The sequence below is a fragment of the Bipolaris maydis genome (genome assembly GCF_028858645.1).
Source record: "Bipolaris maydis strain C4 unplaced genomic scaffold PSV08scaffold_1, whole genome shotgun sequence".
In the NCBI taxonomy this organism is placed as follows: domain Eukaryota; kingdom Fungi; phylum Ascomycota; class Dothideomycetes; order Pleosporales; family Pleosporaceae; genus Bipolaris; species Bipolaris maydis.
In genome coordinates, this window is record NW_027093857.1 from 2,415,291 (window position 1) to 2,431,820 (window position 16,530).

The following is a 16,530-nucleotide window of genomic DNA, read 5'->3' on the forward strand; positions in this document are numbered from 1 at the left end:
TAGGCTAGGTAGCTATCTATATAGCGGCAGGTGAATAGGCCAGTTGGTGTTATAAGTAGCAAGAAATGATATCTCCTTAGCGCAAATCGCAAAGTAAAAAAAAAATCTTCACGTGTTCACGTTCAGAAGGTCCATGGTGCGGTCAAGTGAGATGCCATCACGCCAAGATATGTGATTAGTGATAGTAGACTGTGGTTGTATTTAATGCTGACTTATCTAATATCTGTCGCGGAGTGAGAAAGTTGACAATAGAGTAATACCGAGTAATCCACTTTCCAGTATATGAAGACCGAAAATAGTGAATTACGAAGAAAACTTTACGAAGCTCTGTTGATACTAAACCTTGCACACTTCAGTACTTTAGTACAGCTTTGGAAGTTAAGAAAATTCGGTTCAACACCAAGTTATTCTTTGTTGAGTATTTGTTTTGCTTTTAGGGAAAGAAAAGAATCTAGAACACAGTAGTAGCAACAACAACAGATGTCCGTTTATATTTCCTACTTCACCGAGTTTAAGCTGACTATCACGTCCTGAAAGAGTTAGAACAGACAATCGAGAAAATGCCAAAAATGCGTATAATTTTCATGTCTATTACTTGGAATAATGTTTTATGAATGATTCTGTGCAGTACAGGAGGGTATCGTAATGACTCGTCCCATAGCCGATTTTCCATAAATGGCCAAACCAAAAAAAACTCCTGTACTATGCTGCCACCCAATTGTACGCCGTTCATGCCACTTTTCCTCGTGCTCTCGTCAATGTGTCAATACTGTGACTATTCTTGTTCTTCGGTAAAATCAACCGCTTCCTTCTGCTCCACCTCGCTTTCTTCGTCAACCTTGGCAAGGAAGGGATGTTCCAAAGCCTCAGCAGCCGTAATACGCTTTGCGGGGTTGCACTCCAAAAGGCGGTACAGAAACTGGACAGCTTCCTTCTCTTCCTCCTCAAGCTCCTTCTTGGGCTGAGTCTTGTCGCCTGTCCGCCCTGTGCACCAAAGGATAATCTTCTCTAGGCTGTGACCGCCTTCGCTATAACTGGGTACGTTCGTCTCAAAGACTTGGCCATGTAGGAGCGCTGTCTCACGCATCTTCTTTCGTCCAAAGATAGTGGTGATCTCGAGCAGCGCATCGATGTCGTCTGCGCTGTGGAAGAAGGGAAAGCGGCGCGAGAGCATGGTCAAGAGTATGACTCCCACACTCCATACATCAATAGAACAAGTTTGCTGAGTGCATTTCAGAAGCACCTCAGGGGCACGGAAGCCACGAGTGCCCGCTCGGTTGGCACGTCTGCTGTTGCGAGTGTCGTTCTTGGGATAGGCGGAAGCGTTGTGGCCTGCCGATTGTGTCTGAGCGTAGACGCTGTGGGATATCCTATAGCGACGATCCTCTTCGTTCAAGTGACAGGCACAGTTGTGCCAATCTGTGCCTTCACGCTCCGCGAGGCCAAAATCGACCAGGACGCCACGAGATTGCGATGTGTTATAGAGAAAGTTGGTGGGCTTGACATCACGATGAATAATGCCTTTCTGATGGACTGCTGCGAGGGCAGTGAAAAGGCTCCGGAAGTAAAAGCGCATGTCGGAAATCTTCATGTCGCGGTAGTAATCTCGAAAGTCACGATGCTGAAAGTAAGGAAGTACGGCCACTACCTGGTCCAAGTGACGGAAAGCGGTGATGAGGGGACACACTGAGTCTGAATCTCTCAGATCGTAGAGAAGCTCGAGCTCGTTGAAGATGCGTATCGGACTGCTTGTAACGTAGATCTTCTTGATGGCCACATAGTGGGGGCGGCGGGCGGAGTGCTTCCTGCGGGAAGGGGACATGTTCTTGTTCTTCTCACGCTCGTCAATATCCCAGTTGTTGTTGTATTTTTCGTACTCGAGATCTTCAGCCTTGTAGACGGTAGAAAAGGTTCCTGTGACGAAGTGTGAGCGACCCTGGTACCCTGCATGATTGCAAGCCAATGATGGAGGACATACCCTCTCCAATGCGGTTGATTAGTCGAAAGCGCTTGCTGATACCAACAAATGTTTCTTCGAAGCGCGCCATATCCTCTTGGACGGAATCCTCGACTTCCTCGTCGCTGCTGTCGACTGTTTGCCCACTCTCGTCGAGCGGATCCATACTTTCGTCCATAGTCTCTTCAGCTTCTTCTGCCTTTATAGAGTCTTCGTGGACGTCAATGGCCTCTGCATTCCGCAGCGAAGTACGTGCCTTTGCCATGGGAGGAGCGTAAGTCTGTAAGTGGTCTTCTTATGGTGTGCAGAATGATGCGCGAGTCTCTGCACAGCGTCTGGGAGACGCGTTCCGCGATTGAACCCTGAACGATTACTAGGCCGGAAGGGGAAGCATGATGACAAGGCGCACGGGCCAATAAACACATCCAACGCGCTTTCCCGCCAAGTGAGACGACGGCCCGCATTTGTCCCTTTCACTTGAGCAAACAACCCCACCCTCGACGACCCTTTCGTCGCTTCTTTTTGTTTTGGCCTTCTTGTCTTTTGGTTCCGCAAGCGATTCTGACCATTATGGATGCGCGCGTGGAATTCGACATCAATGAGGCGGTCAAGCTGTTCGACAGCGACCCTTCGACGATCCCCACGCCCGAGGCCCCGCAAGCGCTACAAGACTGCGAAGATGAGCCAGAAGCGCTGTCGTCGCCCGGATTGATCAACAGCGAGCTGAATCCTGTGGTTGATGCCGTGGCAGAGAGCCCAGATGCGATTACTCGCAGCTCTGTCTTTGATACTCTGCAGTTTCTGCTGAAGTGCGTTCCCGCATATCCAAAGCACGCAAAAACATATGACATAGAACCTAACCGTAAACTGTTCCGGCTCTCTAGGCACTCATCGCAGATTCCTCCCGCAATTCTCAGCAAGATACTCGACCTCATATCCTCTGCACTGTCTACGCAAGCCGACATAATCCACGCAGACCTCGAGGCCGAAGAGCAGGATGCGATACCTCACCATAAGAATTTACTCGAGATGTATGGGTTTCTTCTCCGTTGGACCATCTCCGCAGTTGAAACAAGAGCGTTGGAGAAATCCGCCTCTGCCCCAGCAGCGCGGGGGCGGGGTAAGACTACAAAGACGAAAACTGGCGGAGGCAAAGAGAGCGCCTGGGATGCTTCTGCCCAATTAGAGACGGCATTAGACCGGATGAGCAAGGTACTCAGACTCAAGCTGGGCCGTATATTCGTCACCACCTCAGAGCGAGACACGTTCATCGGCCTGTTCACAAAGCCGGTATACCACATCCTCGAGAACGAGACAAGAGTCAAGAACAATGCCATACGGAATCATTGTTTCAGAGTTTTGTGCTTTGCCGTCAAATCGCATGGACACGCGTACAGTAGGTACACCAAGACCCGTCAGAGTACATCTACTGACAACTATGATAGCCGCGCAAACGTCCATCAACCAGAGCCTGACATATTTTGAGCATCTGTCAGAGCCCATGGCAGAGTTTCTGTTTACACTTGCAGATGCGTTTGATTATCCACAACTCACTGAAGACGTCTTGAAAGATATTAGCAGCAAGGAGTTCAGTTCCACCGATCTCAAAGGCCCAAAGTCTATCTCGACTTTCCTTACCAAGATTTCTGAACTCACACCACATCTCGTCATCCGACAAATGACACTGCTCGCAAACCTGCTAGATAGCGAGTCGTATACCTTGCGTTGCGCCCTTATCGAAGTCTGCGGAAACCTCATAACTATGCTTAGCAAGCTGAGTCAAGACGACCGCAGCGAAAACCACAAGGCACAGATCCGAATTTTCTTCGATGTGCTTGAAGACCGTTTCCTCGACATCAATCCCTATTGTCGTGCTAGGGTAATGCAGGTTTACGTTAAACTCTGTGATCTGGAGCAGAAATACCCCAAGCGAAGACAAAAGGTCGCCGAACTTGCCGCTCGCAGTCTTGAAGACAAAAGTAGCAACGTTCGCCGAAATGCGATTAAGCTGCTTGCCAAACTCATCTCAACCCATCCCTTCACGGCATTTGATGGAGGGTTGCTGTCGACAAAGGACTGGACTAAGCGATTGGAGGAATGTGAAGCCCAGATCAATGCTCTACAGCCTCCAGAAGAGTTGAGGGAACGCCCACCGAATGATCAGACGGTCGATGAGACACTACTGCAGGATGCAACACAGGCTGATGCTGGGGATGAGGAAGGGCCGAAGCACCCATCTGAGATGAGTGAAGAGGAGAAGGCTGCCGCCATCGAAAAAGCTCAGAAAGATGCAGCCACCGCGCAAGAGTTGGAAAAATTCCAAGCAGTACGCAAGTTCCTGCTCGAAGCACTCAAGTTCATTGAAGTCATCAACGATGCTGCTGAGATCATAACTCAGCTACTATCATCCAAGAACAAGAGCGAAGTCATTGAAGCCATGGACTTCTTCACCACCATCGATGCGTACAAGATTGCCAATGCAAAACTTGGTATCCGGAGGATGTTACGACTCATCTGGACCAAAGGCAACAGTGACGAAGGCAAGGGTGTGCAGACGCATCTACTTGAATGCTACAAGGGCTTGTTCTTTGATGCACCGCCCGGATTCGATGATAATGCAGTTGCAAACTACATTTCAAAGAACATGATCAGTCTGACTTTCGGCACAACGCCGGCAGAACTGACGTCCCTCGAGCAGCTTCTCAGCACGATGATGAAGCAGGGCCTGGTCAACGGATTGGTCATTCAGAAGCTTTGGCAGATCTATGGCTACCAGAAGAAAGACATATCCAAGAACCAGCGCCGAGGAGCTATCATCGTTCTGGGCATGCTGGCGCTTTCCACACCCGACATCGTGGTGCAGGAAATGGAGACTTGCCTCAGGATTGGTCTAGGAGAGCTTGGCAGGCGAGACCTGGGACTGGCCCGGTACACTTGCATAGCTCTTCGCCGCATGAGCCAGCCGCCAGGAAAGCAGGCCACCAGTGACGCTCCAGCTCAAACTGTAAAACTGCCAAACGATCACGCAGTGTTGGTGAGGCTGGCTGCAATCACAGAAATGACATCGGAAAGTAAAGAGTGGTATGGAGTAGCAGAGCAGGCTATCAGTGCCATATATGTCCTATCCAAGCACCCCGACGTCTTATGCTCAGAAATTATCCGCAAGATCACTAAGCGTGTCTTTGCTGGACAACATAAATCCGAGTCACGCCCTACATCAAGTTCGAGCGCTGCTGAGCCGAAAGGGGAGGATGAGGAAATGCCAGATGCACCTCCGATCGAGGAGCCACAACCAAAGAAGCAAAACTCTGCCCTCGCTCTCTCGCAGCTGCTTTTTGTCGTAGGCCATGTTGCAATCAAGCAAATTGTGCACCTTGAGCTTTGCGAGCTCGAATTCAAGCGCCGGAAAGCTGAAAAGGACAAGAAGAACGCATCTGCTCCTCGAAAGTCGATGGCATCATCGGGCGATCCAGCCCCCTTGAAGAAGGGCCGTAAACGAGGTGCTACTAAGGAGCCTACACCAGCACCTGAAGAAGCCGATGAGCTTGATCTCATGGCTGGTACTACTGAGGATGACTTTACGGAAGCTATTGCGCATGTCCGTGAACGCGAGCTTCTATACGGCCCGCAGTCTCTTTTGGCAAATTTTGGTCCGTTAGTGGCAGACATTTGCGCCAACAACACATCGTACAATCATCCGACTTTGCAAGCTCAGGCGGCACTCTGCTTAGCGAAACTCATGTGTGTAAGCTCAGAGTACTGCGAGACCAACCTTGGCTTGCTGCTCACCATCCTCGAAAGGAGTCAAGATGCAGTCGTCCGCAGCAATCTTGTTGTAGCACTTGGTGACATGGCAGTGTGCTTCAACCACCTCATTGACGAAAACACTGACTTCCTCTACCGCCGCTTGAACGATGGCGACCCTAGCGTCAAGCGCACTTGTCTAATGACGCTTACTTTCTTGATCTTGGCAGGTCAGGTCAAGGTCAAGGGTCAACTAGGCGAAATGGCCAAGTGTCTCGAAGACAGTGACAAGAAGATTGCCGACATGGCACGCATGTTCTTCACTGAGTTGTCGACCAAGGACAATGCTGTCTACAATCAATTCATTGATATGTTCAGTGTGCTTAGTGCAGATACGGGCCTTAGCGAAGAGGCATTGAAGAGAATCATTAAGTTCTTGGCTGGATTTATTGAGAAGGTATGGATTTACAATAGACTACACAATGTTGCAGCATTAATACTAACACTATGTAGGACAAACATGCCAAGCAACTGTCTGCCAAACTTGCTTCGAGGCTTCCAAGGGCCGAGAACGAGAGACAGTGGAATGACATCGCATACGCGCTGGCTCAGCTACAGCACAAGGACGAAGAGATTCAGAAACTGGTGTCGGAGGGCTTTAAGGTTGTACAGACGGCTGCGTAGAAGGCTGTGTTGTTTGTTCCATTGTTGGGCTTGGTCACGATTGTATGGAAACGATATTGATACCCTGGGCATTGGGTTGGAATTGGATTTGGCGTTGTGGTGGATAGAAAACTTGGTATCATGAAGAACGTGATGACTCAAACGTTGAATGCAATACCATGTTTTCCAGTGGCAGCCTTTTGGGGCGCACAATAATTTACATGTCCATCTCTTGCGTATGTCACTATACAGTCTGCTTCTTGGCATCTTTTACTTTGTTTTCGGCCTTGACTTCGTCCTTGGTTTTCTTCCCCGCCTCGACTCTCCTCTCCTTTGCCGTCTTTTGCTGTCCAGCCTGTCCACCATGCGCTTCTAGCCTCGCCTTTTCGTTCGCTGTATGCACTTTCATGCGCTCCATGGCTTCTTCCAGCGTCGGTATCCGATATCCTTGCTTCCTTGCCTGTGCCAATCTCTGCACACTGACCTGCCTCCCCCGCGCGGCGCTCCTCACATCCTTCAATAACCTGTCCTTGATGCGCTGCTCATCTAATTGGGCTTCGGTGAGGACTGGTGGGCGGTTCTCGACTGGTTCGCCAAAGGGCGCAACAATCGAGGTTACGACATGGTGAATGGCTGTGGAGGTGCGATGACCTGACGCTATGCGGACGACGTCGCCTTCGACAAGGGAGTTGTTGGGATCGCGGACAAGGTAGTTTTTGGGCGCAGGGAAATGCTGCAAGTATTAATTAGCATTGGAAAGATTTGTGTGTGTTTCAATTGTCAATTCTTACTTTTCTAAACTTCTTGTTCCATTCTTGTTCTGCGACTCGCACTTTTACTGCCTTTGACATCTTCCCCGCTGAGACTACGACACCAATCTTGTGACTCGCAAAATAGTTCTGCACAATTGGCTTGCCAGCCTTGGCTTTGTTCGCTATTGACGCCATGACGGGCGGCTATGTGGTGGTGGTGGTGGTGGTCCAGGTCGTGTGCGGTGGATGCGGAGGTCTTGCGGAGGTGCGCTAGCGCTACAAGGGCCTTTGTATATTGAGGCCGAGTCCGGACAGGTCAAGACAGCAACTCAATGCGTCGTTTGGGGGTATCTGACGGCGGGCCGGGGGACGTGGGGAACTGCAGCCTCGATCAACGGGTTCGCGCCAGCTCTTCCACCGCGCACAAAAAGTCATGTCGGTGATGCCAAGGCTTAACTCCGATTGGTCGCATAATCTACGTTACTGCTATCGTGTCCCGAACCCTACTGCTTTACCCTTCACTCGCAGCTTCTCATATCAACTTGACTTTTCCCCCTCTCTTCCCTTTAGTGTCGAGGTCGCCCGACCTCGCTAGACGTTTGTGAATTTCATGTAGACAATTGTTCTCGTCCTTATATCGGATACGCACATTCCGTCCACTCACTTTCCCAAGTTCAAAGTCGCCGCTGGCGCACTTCATACTGCACCATGCTTCTACGGATAGCGCTGTTTTTTGTGGTCGCATTTCTGGCGCTATTAGTTGTTGGCGCAGAAGACTATTACAAGGTATGTAAAGTCTATATTATGCATTTTATATTCTTACCTTTATCGCAATTCCAAATGCATTGGTTAACCAAGTCGCGCAGCTACTAGGTCTTGAGAAGGATGCCTCAGAGCGACAGATCAAGAAAGCATACCGAAATCTGAGCAAGAAATTTCATCCCGATAAGAACCCGTACGTGCAATGCTATGCCAGTCCACCAACAGCCTGCTAACATGTCACAGTGGCAACGAACAAGCAAACCAGAAATTTGTTGAGATTGCCGAAGCCTACGAAGTCCTTATCGAGAAAGAAACACGCAAGATATATGACCAATACGGCCATGAGGGCATTCAACAGCACAAACAAGGTGGTGGACCTCGTCAGCATCACGATCCGTTTGACCTCTTCTCGCGCTTCTTCGGTGGTTCCGGACATTTTGGACACCATGGCGGGGAGCGACGAGGGCCGAACATGGAGGTTAAAGTATCCATTCCTCTACGTGACTTTTACAATGGCCGTAAGACGGAGTTCACGATCGAGAAGCAAGCAATCTGCTCGGCCTGTGAGGGATCAGGTTCAGAAGATGGACACGTAGAGACCTGTGGCACATGTGGTGGACGAGGCGTTCGCATACAACGACAGCAACTTGCACCGGGACTCTTTCAGCAAGTCCAGGTACATTGCGACAAATGTCACGGCAAAGGCAAGACAATCAAGCACCCATGTCCGGTCTGCAGCGGTAGTAGAGTAATCCGTGAATCCGAGACGCACCAACTCGAAATTGAGAAGGGCATGCCCAACGGCGTACGCATCACCTATGAGAATGAAGCAGACGAGAGCCCGGACTACGTTGCTGGCGACCTTATCGTCCACCTCGCCGAAGCCGATCCTGCATTCGGACAACAAGAGCACGAACGCACAGATGGTACCTTCTTCCGAAGACGGGGTAAGGACCTCTTCTGGCGCGAGGTTCTATCTCTCCGAGAAGCATGGATGGGTGACTGGACCCGCAACGTCACGCATCTCGACGGCCACATTGTCCAGCTCTCGCGCAAGCGCGGCGAAGTCGTACAGCCCAACCTCGTTGAAATTATCAAAGAAGAGGGTATGCCCATCTGGCACGAACAACTGGAAAACAACGAGGGTCTGCAATACGGTGACCTGCACGTCGAGTACGTAGTCGTCTTGCCTGACCAGATGGAAAAGGGCATGGAAAAGGACTTTTGGAGCGTCTGGGAGAAGTACAGGAAGAAGAGCGGTGTTAGCATTGATGCTGAGCTTGGTAGGCCGCAGGAGCCGATTAAGATGCCGGAGCCTGATGCGCACGACGAACTGTAAAGCATATTCTGTTTTGCTAAACATGCAACTGTGAGGAGGGGGACAAGACAAACAGAGAGAGAGAGAGAGAGTTTTGTATGAAATGACGCGTGAATACCCGTTGCTGGAATGAAGATGGTGTGTGTGTGGAGTTGGGGAGTAAGTCTTCTGTGAGATCAATGAGCATGGGAAAGGGACATTTATAGATGGGATTTTTTAGCTCTCGATTTTCTTGGTATAGATGGCAAGATTATGCAGTAGTACTATGTGTAGGGTGTTCTTGTTTTGCTTCGTGTGTGTGTGTGTATGGTGAGGTTACAGAAACATACAATTACATGTCTTTGTCTCCAGGGCGGCTTGTGTCTCTTGGTGTTAACATTCTTCTCTTGCACGTCAAGTATATTACATTCGAATACAGTCCAATTTTTTTAATAGCCTTGAAACGCTGCGCTTTTTTTTCCTTGAAGAAGAAGTAGAAGAAGTGGAATTTTGGCAAACCCCCCAGATTAAGCAGGGTTTGCAAATATCATTACGCTACTATTGCCTTGTTAATTGTTATTTCTTTCTCTTAATTTGAACATGATTCTTGTTTTCTCATGCACAGAAAACGAATAAATCATGGAAATTGTGTTATAATAATACTTGCAAGGAAAAAAACATTCATAGCACATCTCGCGTCTCTGGGATACTGTGAATCTTTGGATATGCTAATAAGTATTGGCTCCGGCCTTTCGGGAACGTTTTTGTGAAACAAAATTTCGGGATTTATTAGAACTAGTCATACAGGTATTCAAATCAGCAACCGCGCGTACCCATTCTCAGCTCCACCCATCGAAACCGTCACGGTAACCCGCCTATCGATATCGTCACGCAGCGTCCACACGAGCAAATCGTCCGTGACGCCGTCAAGTCTATCTCTAGCCTATCGAACACCCAGCGCTTTACTATAAAACTAAAGCACTATACCTATCTACGCCTTGCTCTTACTTAACTAAAACCTCTCTAAAAACTCCTTCTGCTAATTAGTTAGATGTTTAGCTTTTAAAGTATCTTTAATGTAGACGGCGTCCTCGTACAGCCACTCTATAGTATCTATATCTACCCCTTCTAGGTTAATATCTATAATACTTAAACCTACTAAGTAGATTTTATACGCGTCTAAGTTGCTTACGAGTGTGTACTCGCTAATCCGCTAGATCCCTCGTAGCTTAACTATACTAGTAGAGTCTACGCTAGCTTCTAATCTATAGAATCTCTCCTTTATCCACCTGCATATCTCTTTATAGATACTATTAGATAGACAGTTATAGAAGGCTATTATAGGTTTGATAGACATAGGGGACTTAATTAGCACTAAATAGCTTAAAAATGACGGGAGCTGCGAGAGGAAGTTTAATATAGTAGTAATAGGAGATTAGGTTCAGATAGGCTTATACTGTTAATAAGATTCGAGATCGAGTTCTAATAGATTCGTGCCTTTAATAAGATGCGATATAGCGAATATATAGGTATAGGAGCGCTTTACGTAATATGTTCTTATTGCAACTATAGTTTATTGTCTTATCGCAACTGTAGTTTACTATTCTGCTACCTTCGTCGCAACTATAGTTCGCTAGGCTGCTGCCTTCGTTGTAACTGTATTTTAGTTATTATACCTAATAGAGATTTGTCTATTTAACATATACCTATTAAGAGGCGTATTTTAGTAGTAATACTAACCCGTTTTTTAGAGTTTAATAGGGTCTCGCAGAGGTCCACCTAAATCCTTTTATTACGTACTTTAACTGTAAAGTTAATTTTTTTAATACCCGATTCTAGCAGGTTGGGGTGTGGCCTGCTATTCTTTTCTAAGATAATTAATCTGATACGCTATATAGCAAATAGAGTGAAAAATGTCAAGCGATGCTAATAAGTAAGTAGGTAAGGCAATTCGGAAGAGACCGGACATAGGGACTCCTTGAGTAGGGGGGTACTTTGTACTGGGTACATGTGAGAATGTAAAATGACTTGATGATAAGAACACTGTGTTTGTTTAATCTAATGGCACTTGGACTTGCTTTGAGGAGGATGAAGAAGAAGGGATAAAAGATTTCCAAAGTAAGTAGCGTTTCATTAGATTTCATTTGTTTCTATGCTAGGATATGAATAGTTTCTTATGTCATGACTCCTCTCTTTTTAGAATGCGTATATACCTCATGACAAATTTGGAATTTGTCATGCCATCGGTTATGCTCAGTACTTGAGAAGAAGGGCTTTCCTCTGTTGGAGAAGGGGATAAACCAACTATCCCAAAGCCCACGAGATGCCTAGCATACAGATGACTCATTTGTTCACTTATTTCCAGTAGTCTGAGATCCCTGACTGACAAAAATGTAAACTCCACATAACAACCAACGTTTCTTTCTCCCCATACAATCCCAGCTCTTCTCACGCATTTCACCACGCGACCCTCCATCGCTAACCCCGCTGTTCACCAACAAGGCATCCCAATTTCAAAATAATCCCGGTCAACAGCCCCGAATCCACTTATCACGAATCCTTTGTCGGGTAAATCTAGCCGCGTGGGGGGCACTGATATAATGGGTTGCTATTTGAGTGGTGAAACCCCCCCTTAAAAGAATCCTTCAGCTTCAGATCCTGCAGCAACAGGAGTTCGACATAGGGCTGCAGACAATCACACATGGCGCCTAATAATTCCCGGGACATGTATCCTCCCTTGCCCTTCCTTTGGAAAACTGGAGCATGAAAGACGTGGGGGGAGGGCGAGGGCGAAAAGAAAATCCTCCTTTGTCGCGTGCGCATGTGCAGGTGTGTATGTCTCGGCAGCGGATTTTTCGACGTCAGTAGTAGTATGTAAGGGATGGCTGAACCTCCCTAATCTTGGCAGCGCTCGTATGGTGGAAGAAAGGAAGAAAGCAAAGGGGATGGAGGGAATAACGCTGTGCCGCTTTGCACGCCACATTATCGTGGACGGTGCATGGCAGGATCTGGGCCGCTTAACCGAGCCAGCCAAATGCACGGGAACACATGGCCACGGAAGGAAGCAGAACACGGCACATACATCGGTAAAGTACGTGTGTGATTGCGGCAGGCGTGTTTCTCGCTTCAAAGAACGGTACTCGGTTACCAAGTGGTTGTGGTGGTGTGACACCGATGAGCTGGGTCGGGATAGATCCTGTTGCGTTTACGCGGCGTGAACAACAGAAAGGGGAAAATGTGGGAACCAAAGGAGAATTTCGGCATCACACACACAACCACCCCACGGATATCAAACGCGTATGAGCAAGCGAAGGATGTGGGCGATTAATAATCTGATACCGATCAATCGGATAATTTCGCTACAGCATACCACCTTCAGTAAAGGATTGTATGTGCGAGACCGAAACGAGCCACATCCGAGTGTGAGGGTCAGTCAGTTTCACACAGTGTTTTCCCTATCCAGAACGTTGGTTTAATCCAGACGTACACCCTTCAACCATGTACTCGGTACACACGCACATGTGCCCTCGCACGAATTACTCACTTTGTCTAGTCCATTGCCCAATGTTGATCATGACAGCTTGCCGCCGTCCGCTTTGATGACATCTCTAACCAGCTTGAGCGCCTCAACCGCAAAAGCCACCATGTTGCCTTCCCTCTCTGAGCTTCCGGTCTCTGCCTCTCTCGTTGCCGTGTCTCCACCCTCGCGTGCCACTGCAAGAGCCACATATCCCGGTGTGCGGTTCCTGGTGCTGCCACCCGTGGGCCCTGCAGTCCCACTCTCGCTGACAGCGTACGTGCTGCCCAACTTGCTGCGCGTGTGCTCGGCTAGCCCTGAGACAACGGCTGGTGTAGGGCCGCTGTACCCAGAGACTGTTTCTTGGGTCCAGCCGGCAAACGCAATGCGCGATTCGAGGGTGTAGAGGGTTAGTCCGCCAAGGTAGTAGGATGATGCGCCGGGAAAAGACAGAAGAGCTGCAGAGATGAGGCCGCCTGCTACCTGTGAAGTGGTGTCTAGTTAGCTTTGGGTGTGTATCACACATCTATTGGTAGATGTAAAGGGTACACAGACTGTTTCTGCAACTGAGATTGTTTCTTTGCGCTCCTTGAGAAGAGTAGCCACCTCTTGAACTATCAGCCGGAGCTCTTCGGGTGGGAAGCTTGGGGATGGCATTGTGCGGCTTGAAAACGATGCCACGGTACTCTGCGATGTTTTGGGGATGTGCTGGGTATAGTCTCGGCTACTATGGAGAAATTGGGATTTTCTGTTAGTTGTCTACAACATTGTTCCAGACTAAGCACGTTGAGATGTCGTTATGGCCGACGTCGATGTTGCGAGTCAGTGGGGTAGCTTCTCCAAAGTGACGTGATGCGGGGTAGCTTTTGTTCTGAGCATCAACAATGTATATAGATTGAGAGAATACTTTGTACTTGATTTACCTCTCATATTTCGGTGAATGAATCATTGCATATATGTCCGTGTGCGTACCCCCCCCCCCCCCCCTTGTGATGCCTAAGCTAGTCAAAAGCGAACCTTTCTTCCCCCCTCTTCATCAACCTGATAGGTATAGAAGTGCCCCGCAGCTGTAACGTAATAATGGATGCAGCGTTGTGTCGAAGCGCATGCAGGGCTCTGTCTACAGCTTTCTTGTACAACTCTCGCCGCTCTTGTCCCCCCTTTGGCATCTTGTCCACCTCTTCGTCAGAAGCAAACTCGTCGACGGCAAGCTCGACACTGTACTGCGCGAATATAGCAGCTAGCACCGCGAGAACCTCAGCTTGCGCAAAGCGCCGCCCTATGCAGGATCGGCCACCATCACTGAACGGAATATAGGATCCTCTGACAGGCTTGAAGAGCTCCGATGACGTGTCTTCCCCGGATGGTCCACGTAGTGCCTCATCGTCGTAGTCAACTTCGACAAAAGATTCCGAAAGGTTGTTCTTCGTAAACCAGCGCTCAGGTCGGAAACGATCCTGGTCCAACATACCATCATTGTTTGTGTCATTTTCGGGCCCGGGCCAATACCTCGGATTGCGATGGACAGCCGAGCAAAGGAAAACGTTCGAACCTGCAGGGATAGTGTATGTCTGGCCGTCCACTTGAATGGTCTGAGATTGGTCTGGCGTGACTGATTTTGGAATGTTGACGATTGGCTGCATTAACCGGAGCGTCTCGTTCATGACTGCAGCTGGCATGCTCGCGAAAAGCTTGGGAAAATGCTCCTCGTACGTCCATTCGCTCGTCGGCCTACCATTGAATATCCGGTCAATGTCTTGTTGTAACCGTTTCTGAGATGCCCAGTAGATTGCAAGATAAATCAGCGAAAAATGCAGCGTGTTTGCTGTTGTTTCGTGGCCGGCCAGCATGATCACAAAAGCGTTACCGAGTATATCGCTCTTATCGGCAGTTGTGGGATTCTCTCCTGTGATACCACTACCGCGAATTAACGATTCGAAAACATCCATCCCCCTCTTGCCTTCGCCGGAAAGATACTGAGTCTTTTTGGTCTCATACAATTCGTTCATATAAGCGTTCCACTCGCCAGCTGCCTCAGCGACTGTGCGATGCGCCGTAAACGGAGATTTTTCTAATAGAATGCATCAATGCCATTGGTTTCGAGTACAAGTGGTACTGATATATCTTACCAAGCCATGGGATGGGTATTATCTGGGTCCAAATGATATTATGAAGCAGCTCATTGAGCGCTTCTCGATAGCTCATAGTATGGCCGGGGGGCGCCTTGGAGCTAAAAGAGATGGACTGCTCTGCATTCTTGCTGGCTGTTTCCTCATTACCTTCTTCGTGCGGCCAGGTAACCCGTACATCGAAGCCTGCGCTACTAATGATGTACAAGGCAAAGTTCATTGCAGCTACAGAAGGATCAATCACGGTCTTGTTACCTCTTCCCTCGGGTCCAGCCCAGAGACTAAGGAGTGATTTTGCGTGATGGAGTGTTTCGTTAAAAACAAGCTCATTGTTGCGGTCACCGAAACTCGGTGCTACAAGTTTGCGATGGCTGCGCCATTCAGCTCCTTCGGTAGCCACAAGATTCTTCCCATATATGTTGAGGGATTTGTAAATCTCAAGAGGCTTGGGAAAGTCATTACGACGGGTAGTAATTTGGGTGATGGCCTCTGCGTTAGCGACATAGACGGTGAGTCCAGAGGGGGCGGCGGCAATGAATATGTCCTTGCCAATTTCCTTGAAATATTTGTATCCAGTGACATGGGACCATTCTGCCTGTAGGATTCTGCAAGGCAATGGTTAACATGTGACAATTGACGCCATTGTCTATACGTACTCTAACCACAGGCCCGTTAGGGAGCTAGGGAGAAATTTTCGCAGCAGCAGCGTCCAGAACTTGAACGTGGCCAGCCAGAAACGATTGTAAATATTCCAAGGAACCGAAACCACAGGCAGCCCTGTGCTTTTGGCGAGTGCAATATTGCGCTGATAGCGCTGATATCTCCAAGCAGCTTTGTAGATGGTGTAGGCTACAATGGCACTAAAGACCCAGGTGGCAGAGACCATGGTGAGCGAAGGTGTAGAGCAGAGGCTATGCTATGCTAGGGAAGGTAATTAGACGACTGTGCACGAGATGTTTGCTGTTTGTGATGCTGTGCTCTTCATGAGAGGAAGACGTGACGTCGCCATGTTGGCGCTACGGATCGGCCATACTGTGGCGTTTCAGTGCTCAAACAACCTTTTCAGGGGCCAGCAAAAACAATAACAATGTACACCTTCCAGTACAGTGCTGATCTAAACCAGATGAGTTCATGTTTCCAGCTCTGGTAGCTATCCAGACCAAAATAATTATACATGTGGCGCTGACGCGCAAAGGATCTTTGTGTAACGAGCAGTCTGCATCCAGGTACCAGTCTTGGCAGGAGCTTCGGGATATTAGTCGCCACCTGCTGTATGACAATACACTGATATAGTAGTACTCACTCGGCCGCCTACGAGACGACGGGATTTCCGATGCATTTGAATCACCGGATGCTTTCATTAAATGTGAGGCTACTTGGCTTGCATGCAGAGTTTGCGTCTCGTACGACACCCCTGGCACAACGCTCCGTGGAGGCAAGGAATGCGCACGCCGCTTGGTGAACAGTAGTGGGACAGAAACCTGATGTTTACGTACTGACATAGTATGCTACTATATACTATACTTATACTATATGCTAGATGTGTCGATGCCTACACACTGCCAGCTTCAACGTCACAAGCCAGACTCTGGTTATTTCGCTGGACTATGCGCACAGAGTTTCCGTATTCCAATAAGCTTTGGAACTGCAATGCGACTGTTGTGCCGCTTTGCTGCGACCTCGAGCTTCAACCGCAGACCAGGGCATGT

General features: G+C 48.6%; 6 protein-coding genes across 6 annotated transcripts; 2 read left to right on the forward strand and 4 right to left on the reverse strand.

Annotated features, from left to right (window-relative positions):
* Positions 1–561: 561 nt before the first annotated feature.
* On the reverse strand, positions 562–2,283 carry PSV08DRAFT_358214 (kinase-like domain-containing protein). Its single transcript, XM_014220134.2, has 2 exons — positions 1,979–2,283; positions 562–1,914 (listed from the first exon to the last, which is right to left on the reverse strand). The coding sequence occupies exons 1-2, from the start codon at positions 2,220–2,222 to the stop codon at positions 776–778; spliced, it is 1,383 nt and encodes a 460-aa protein (XP_014075609.1). The 5' UTR covers positions 2,223–2,283; the 3' UTR covers positions 562–775.
* A 244-nt stretch (positions 2,284–2,527) lies between these two features.
* Positions 2,528–6,385, forward strand: PSV08DRAFT_169394 (armadillo-type protein; the record flags this gene model as incomplete). Its single annotated transcript, XM_066091845.1, has 3 exons — positions 2,528–3,353; positions 3,403–6,158; positions 6,215–6,385. The coding sequence occupies 3 exons, from the start codon at positions 2,528–2,530 to the stop codon at positions 6,383–6,385; spliced, it is 3,753 nt and encodes a 1,250-aa protein (XP_065950008.1).
* A 145-nt stretch (positions 6,386–6,530) lies between these two features.
* Positions 6,531–7,257, reverse strand: PSV08DRAFT_258519 (mitochondrial 37S ribosomal protein uS17m). Its single transcript, XM_014220136.2, has 2 exons — positions 7,156–7,257; positions 6,531–7,097 (listed from the first exon to the last, which is right to left on the reverse strand). Exons 1-2 carry the CDS (start codon positions 7,213–7,215, stop codon positions 6,609–6,611), a joined length of 549 nt encoding a protein of 182 aa, XP_014075611.2. The 5' UTR covers positions 7,216–7,257; the 3' UTR covers positions 6,531–6,608.
* A 372-nt stretch (positions 7,258–7,629) lies between these two features.
* Positions 7,630–9,468, forward strand: PSV08DRAFT_358217 (uncharacterized protein). Its single transcript, XM_014220137.2, has 3 exons — positions 7,630–7,902; positions 7,983–8,071; positions 8,122–9,468. Exons 1-3 carry the CDS (start codon positions 7,825–7,827, stop codon positions 9,215–9,217), a joined length of 1,263 nt encoding a protein of 420 aa, XP_014075612.1. The 5' UTR covers positions 7,630–7,824; the 3' UTR covers positions 9,218–9,468.
* Positions 9,469–12,421: 2,953 nt separating this feature from the next.
* On the reverse strand, positions 12,422–13,374 carry PSV08DRAFT_193394 (uncharacterized protein). The gene is made up of 2 exons (XM_014216956.2): positions 13,248–13,374; positions 12,422–13,175 (listed from the first exon to the last, which is right to left on the reverse strand). Exons 1-2 carry the CDS (start codon positions 13,347–13,349, stop codon positions 12,747–12,749), a joined length of 531 nt encoding a protein of 176 aa, XP_014072431.1. The 5' UTR covers positions 13,350–13,374; the 3' UTR covers positions 12,422–12,746.
* Positions 13,375–13,671: 297 nt separating this feature from the next.
* Positions 13,672–15,796, reverse strand: PSV08DRAFT_3152 (cytochrome P450). Its single transcript, XM_014220138.2, has 3 exons — positions 15,478–15,796; positions 14,822–15,426; positions 13,672–14,763 (listed from the first exon to the last, which is right to left on the reverse strand). Exons 1-3 carry the CDS (start codon positions 15,705–15,707, stop codon positions 13,694–13,696), a joined length of 1,905 nt encoding a protein of 634 aa, XP_014075613.1. The 5' UTR covers positions 15,708–15,796; the 3' UTR covers positions 13,672–13,693.
* Between the last annotated feature and the right edge of the window lie 734 nt (positions 15,797–16,530).

Coding starts and splice junctions, on each gene's coding strand:
- PSV08DRAFT_358217 (XM_014220137.2), top strand. CDS start 7,825: ATGCTTCTACGGATAGCGCTGTTTTTTGTGGTCGCATTTCTGGCGCTA. Junction 7,903..7,982: donor GCGCAGAAGACTATTACAAG/GTATGTAAAGTC, acceptor CAAGTCGCGCAG/CTACTAGGTCTTGAGAAGGA. Junction 8,072..8,121: donor TTTCATCCCGATAAGAACCC/GTACGTGCAATG, acceptor AACATGTCACAG/TGGCAACGAACAAGCAAACC.
- PSV08DRAFT_358214 (XM_014220134.2), bottom strand. CDS start 2,222: ATGGCAAAGGCACGTACTTCGCTGCGGAATGCAGAGGCCATTGACGTC. Junction 1,915..1,978: donor AATCAACCGCATTGGAGAGG/GTATGTCCTCCA, acceptor ACTTCGTCACAG/GAACCTTTTCTACCGTCTAC.
- PSV08DRAFT_258519 (XM_014220136.2), bottom strand. CDS start 7,215: ATGTCAAAGGCAGTAAAAGTGCGAGTCGCAGAACAAGAATGGAACAAG. Junction 7,098..7,155: donor GGAACAAGAAGTTTAGAAAA/GTAAGAATTGAC, acceptor TAATACTTGCAG/CATTTCCCTGCGCCCAAAAA.
- PSV08DRAFT_193394 (XM_014216956.2), bottom strand. CDS start 13,349: ATGCCATCCCCAAGCTTCCCACCCGAAGAGCTCCGGCTGATAGTTCAA. Junction 13,176..13,247: donor CAATCTCAGTTGCAGAAACA/GTCTGTGTACCC, acceptor ACCACTTCACAG/GTAGCAGGCGGCCTCATCTC.
- PSV08DRAFT_3152 (XM_014220138.2), bottom strand. CDS start 15,707: ATGGTCTCTGCCACCTGGGTCTTTAGTGCCATTGTAGCCTACACCATC. Junction 15,427..15,477: donor CTAACGGGCCTGTGGTTAGA/GTACGTATAGAC, acceptor ATTGCCTTGCAG/AATCCTACAGGCAGAATGGT. Junction 14,764..14,821: donor AATACCCATCCCATGGCTTG/GTAAGATATATC, acceptor GCATTCTATTAG/AAAAATCTCCGTTTACGGCG.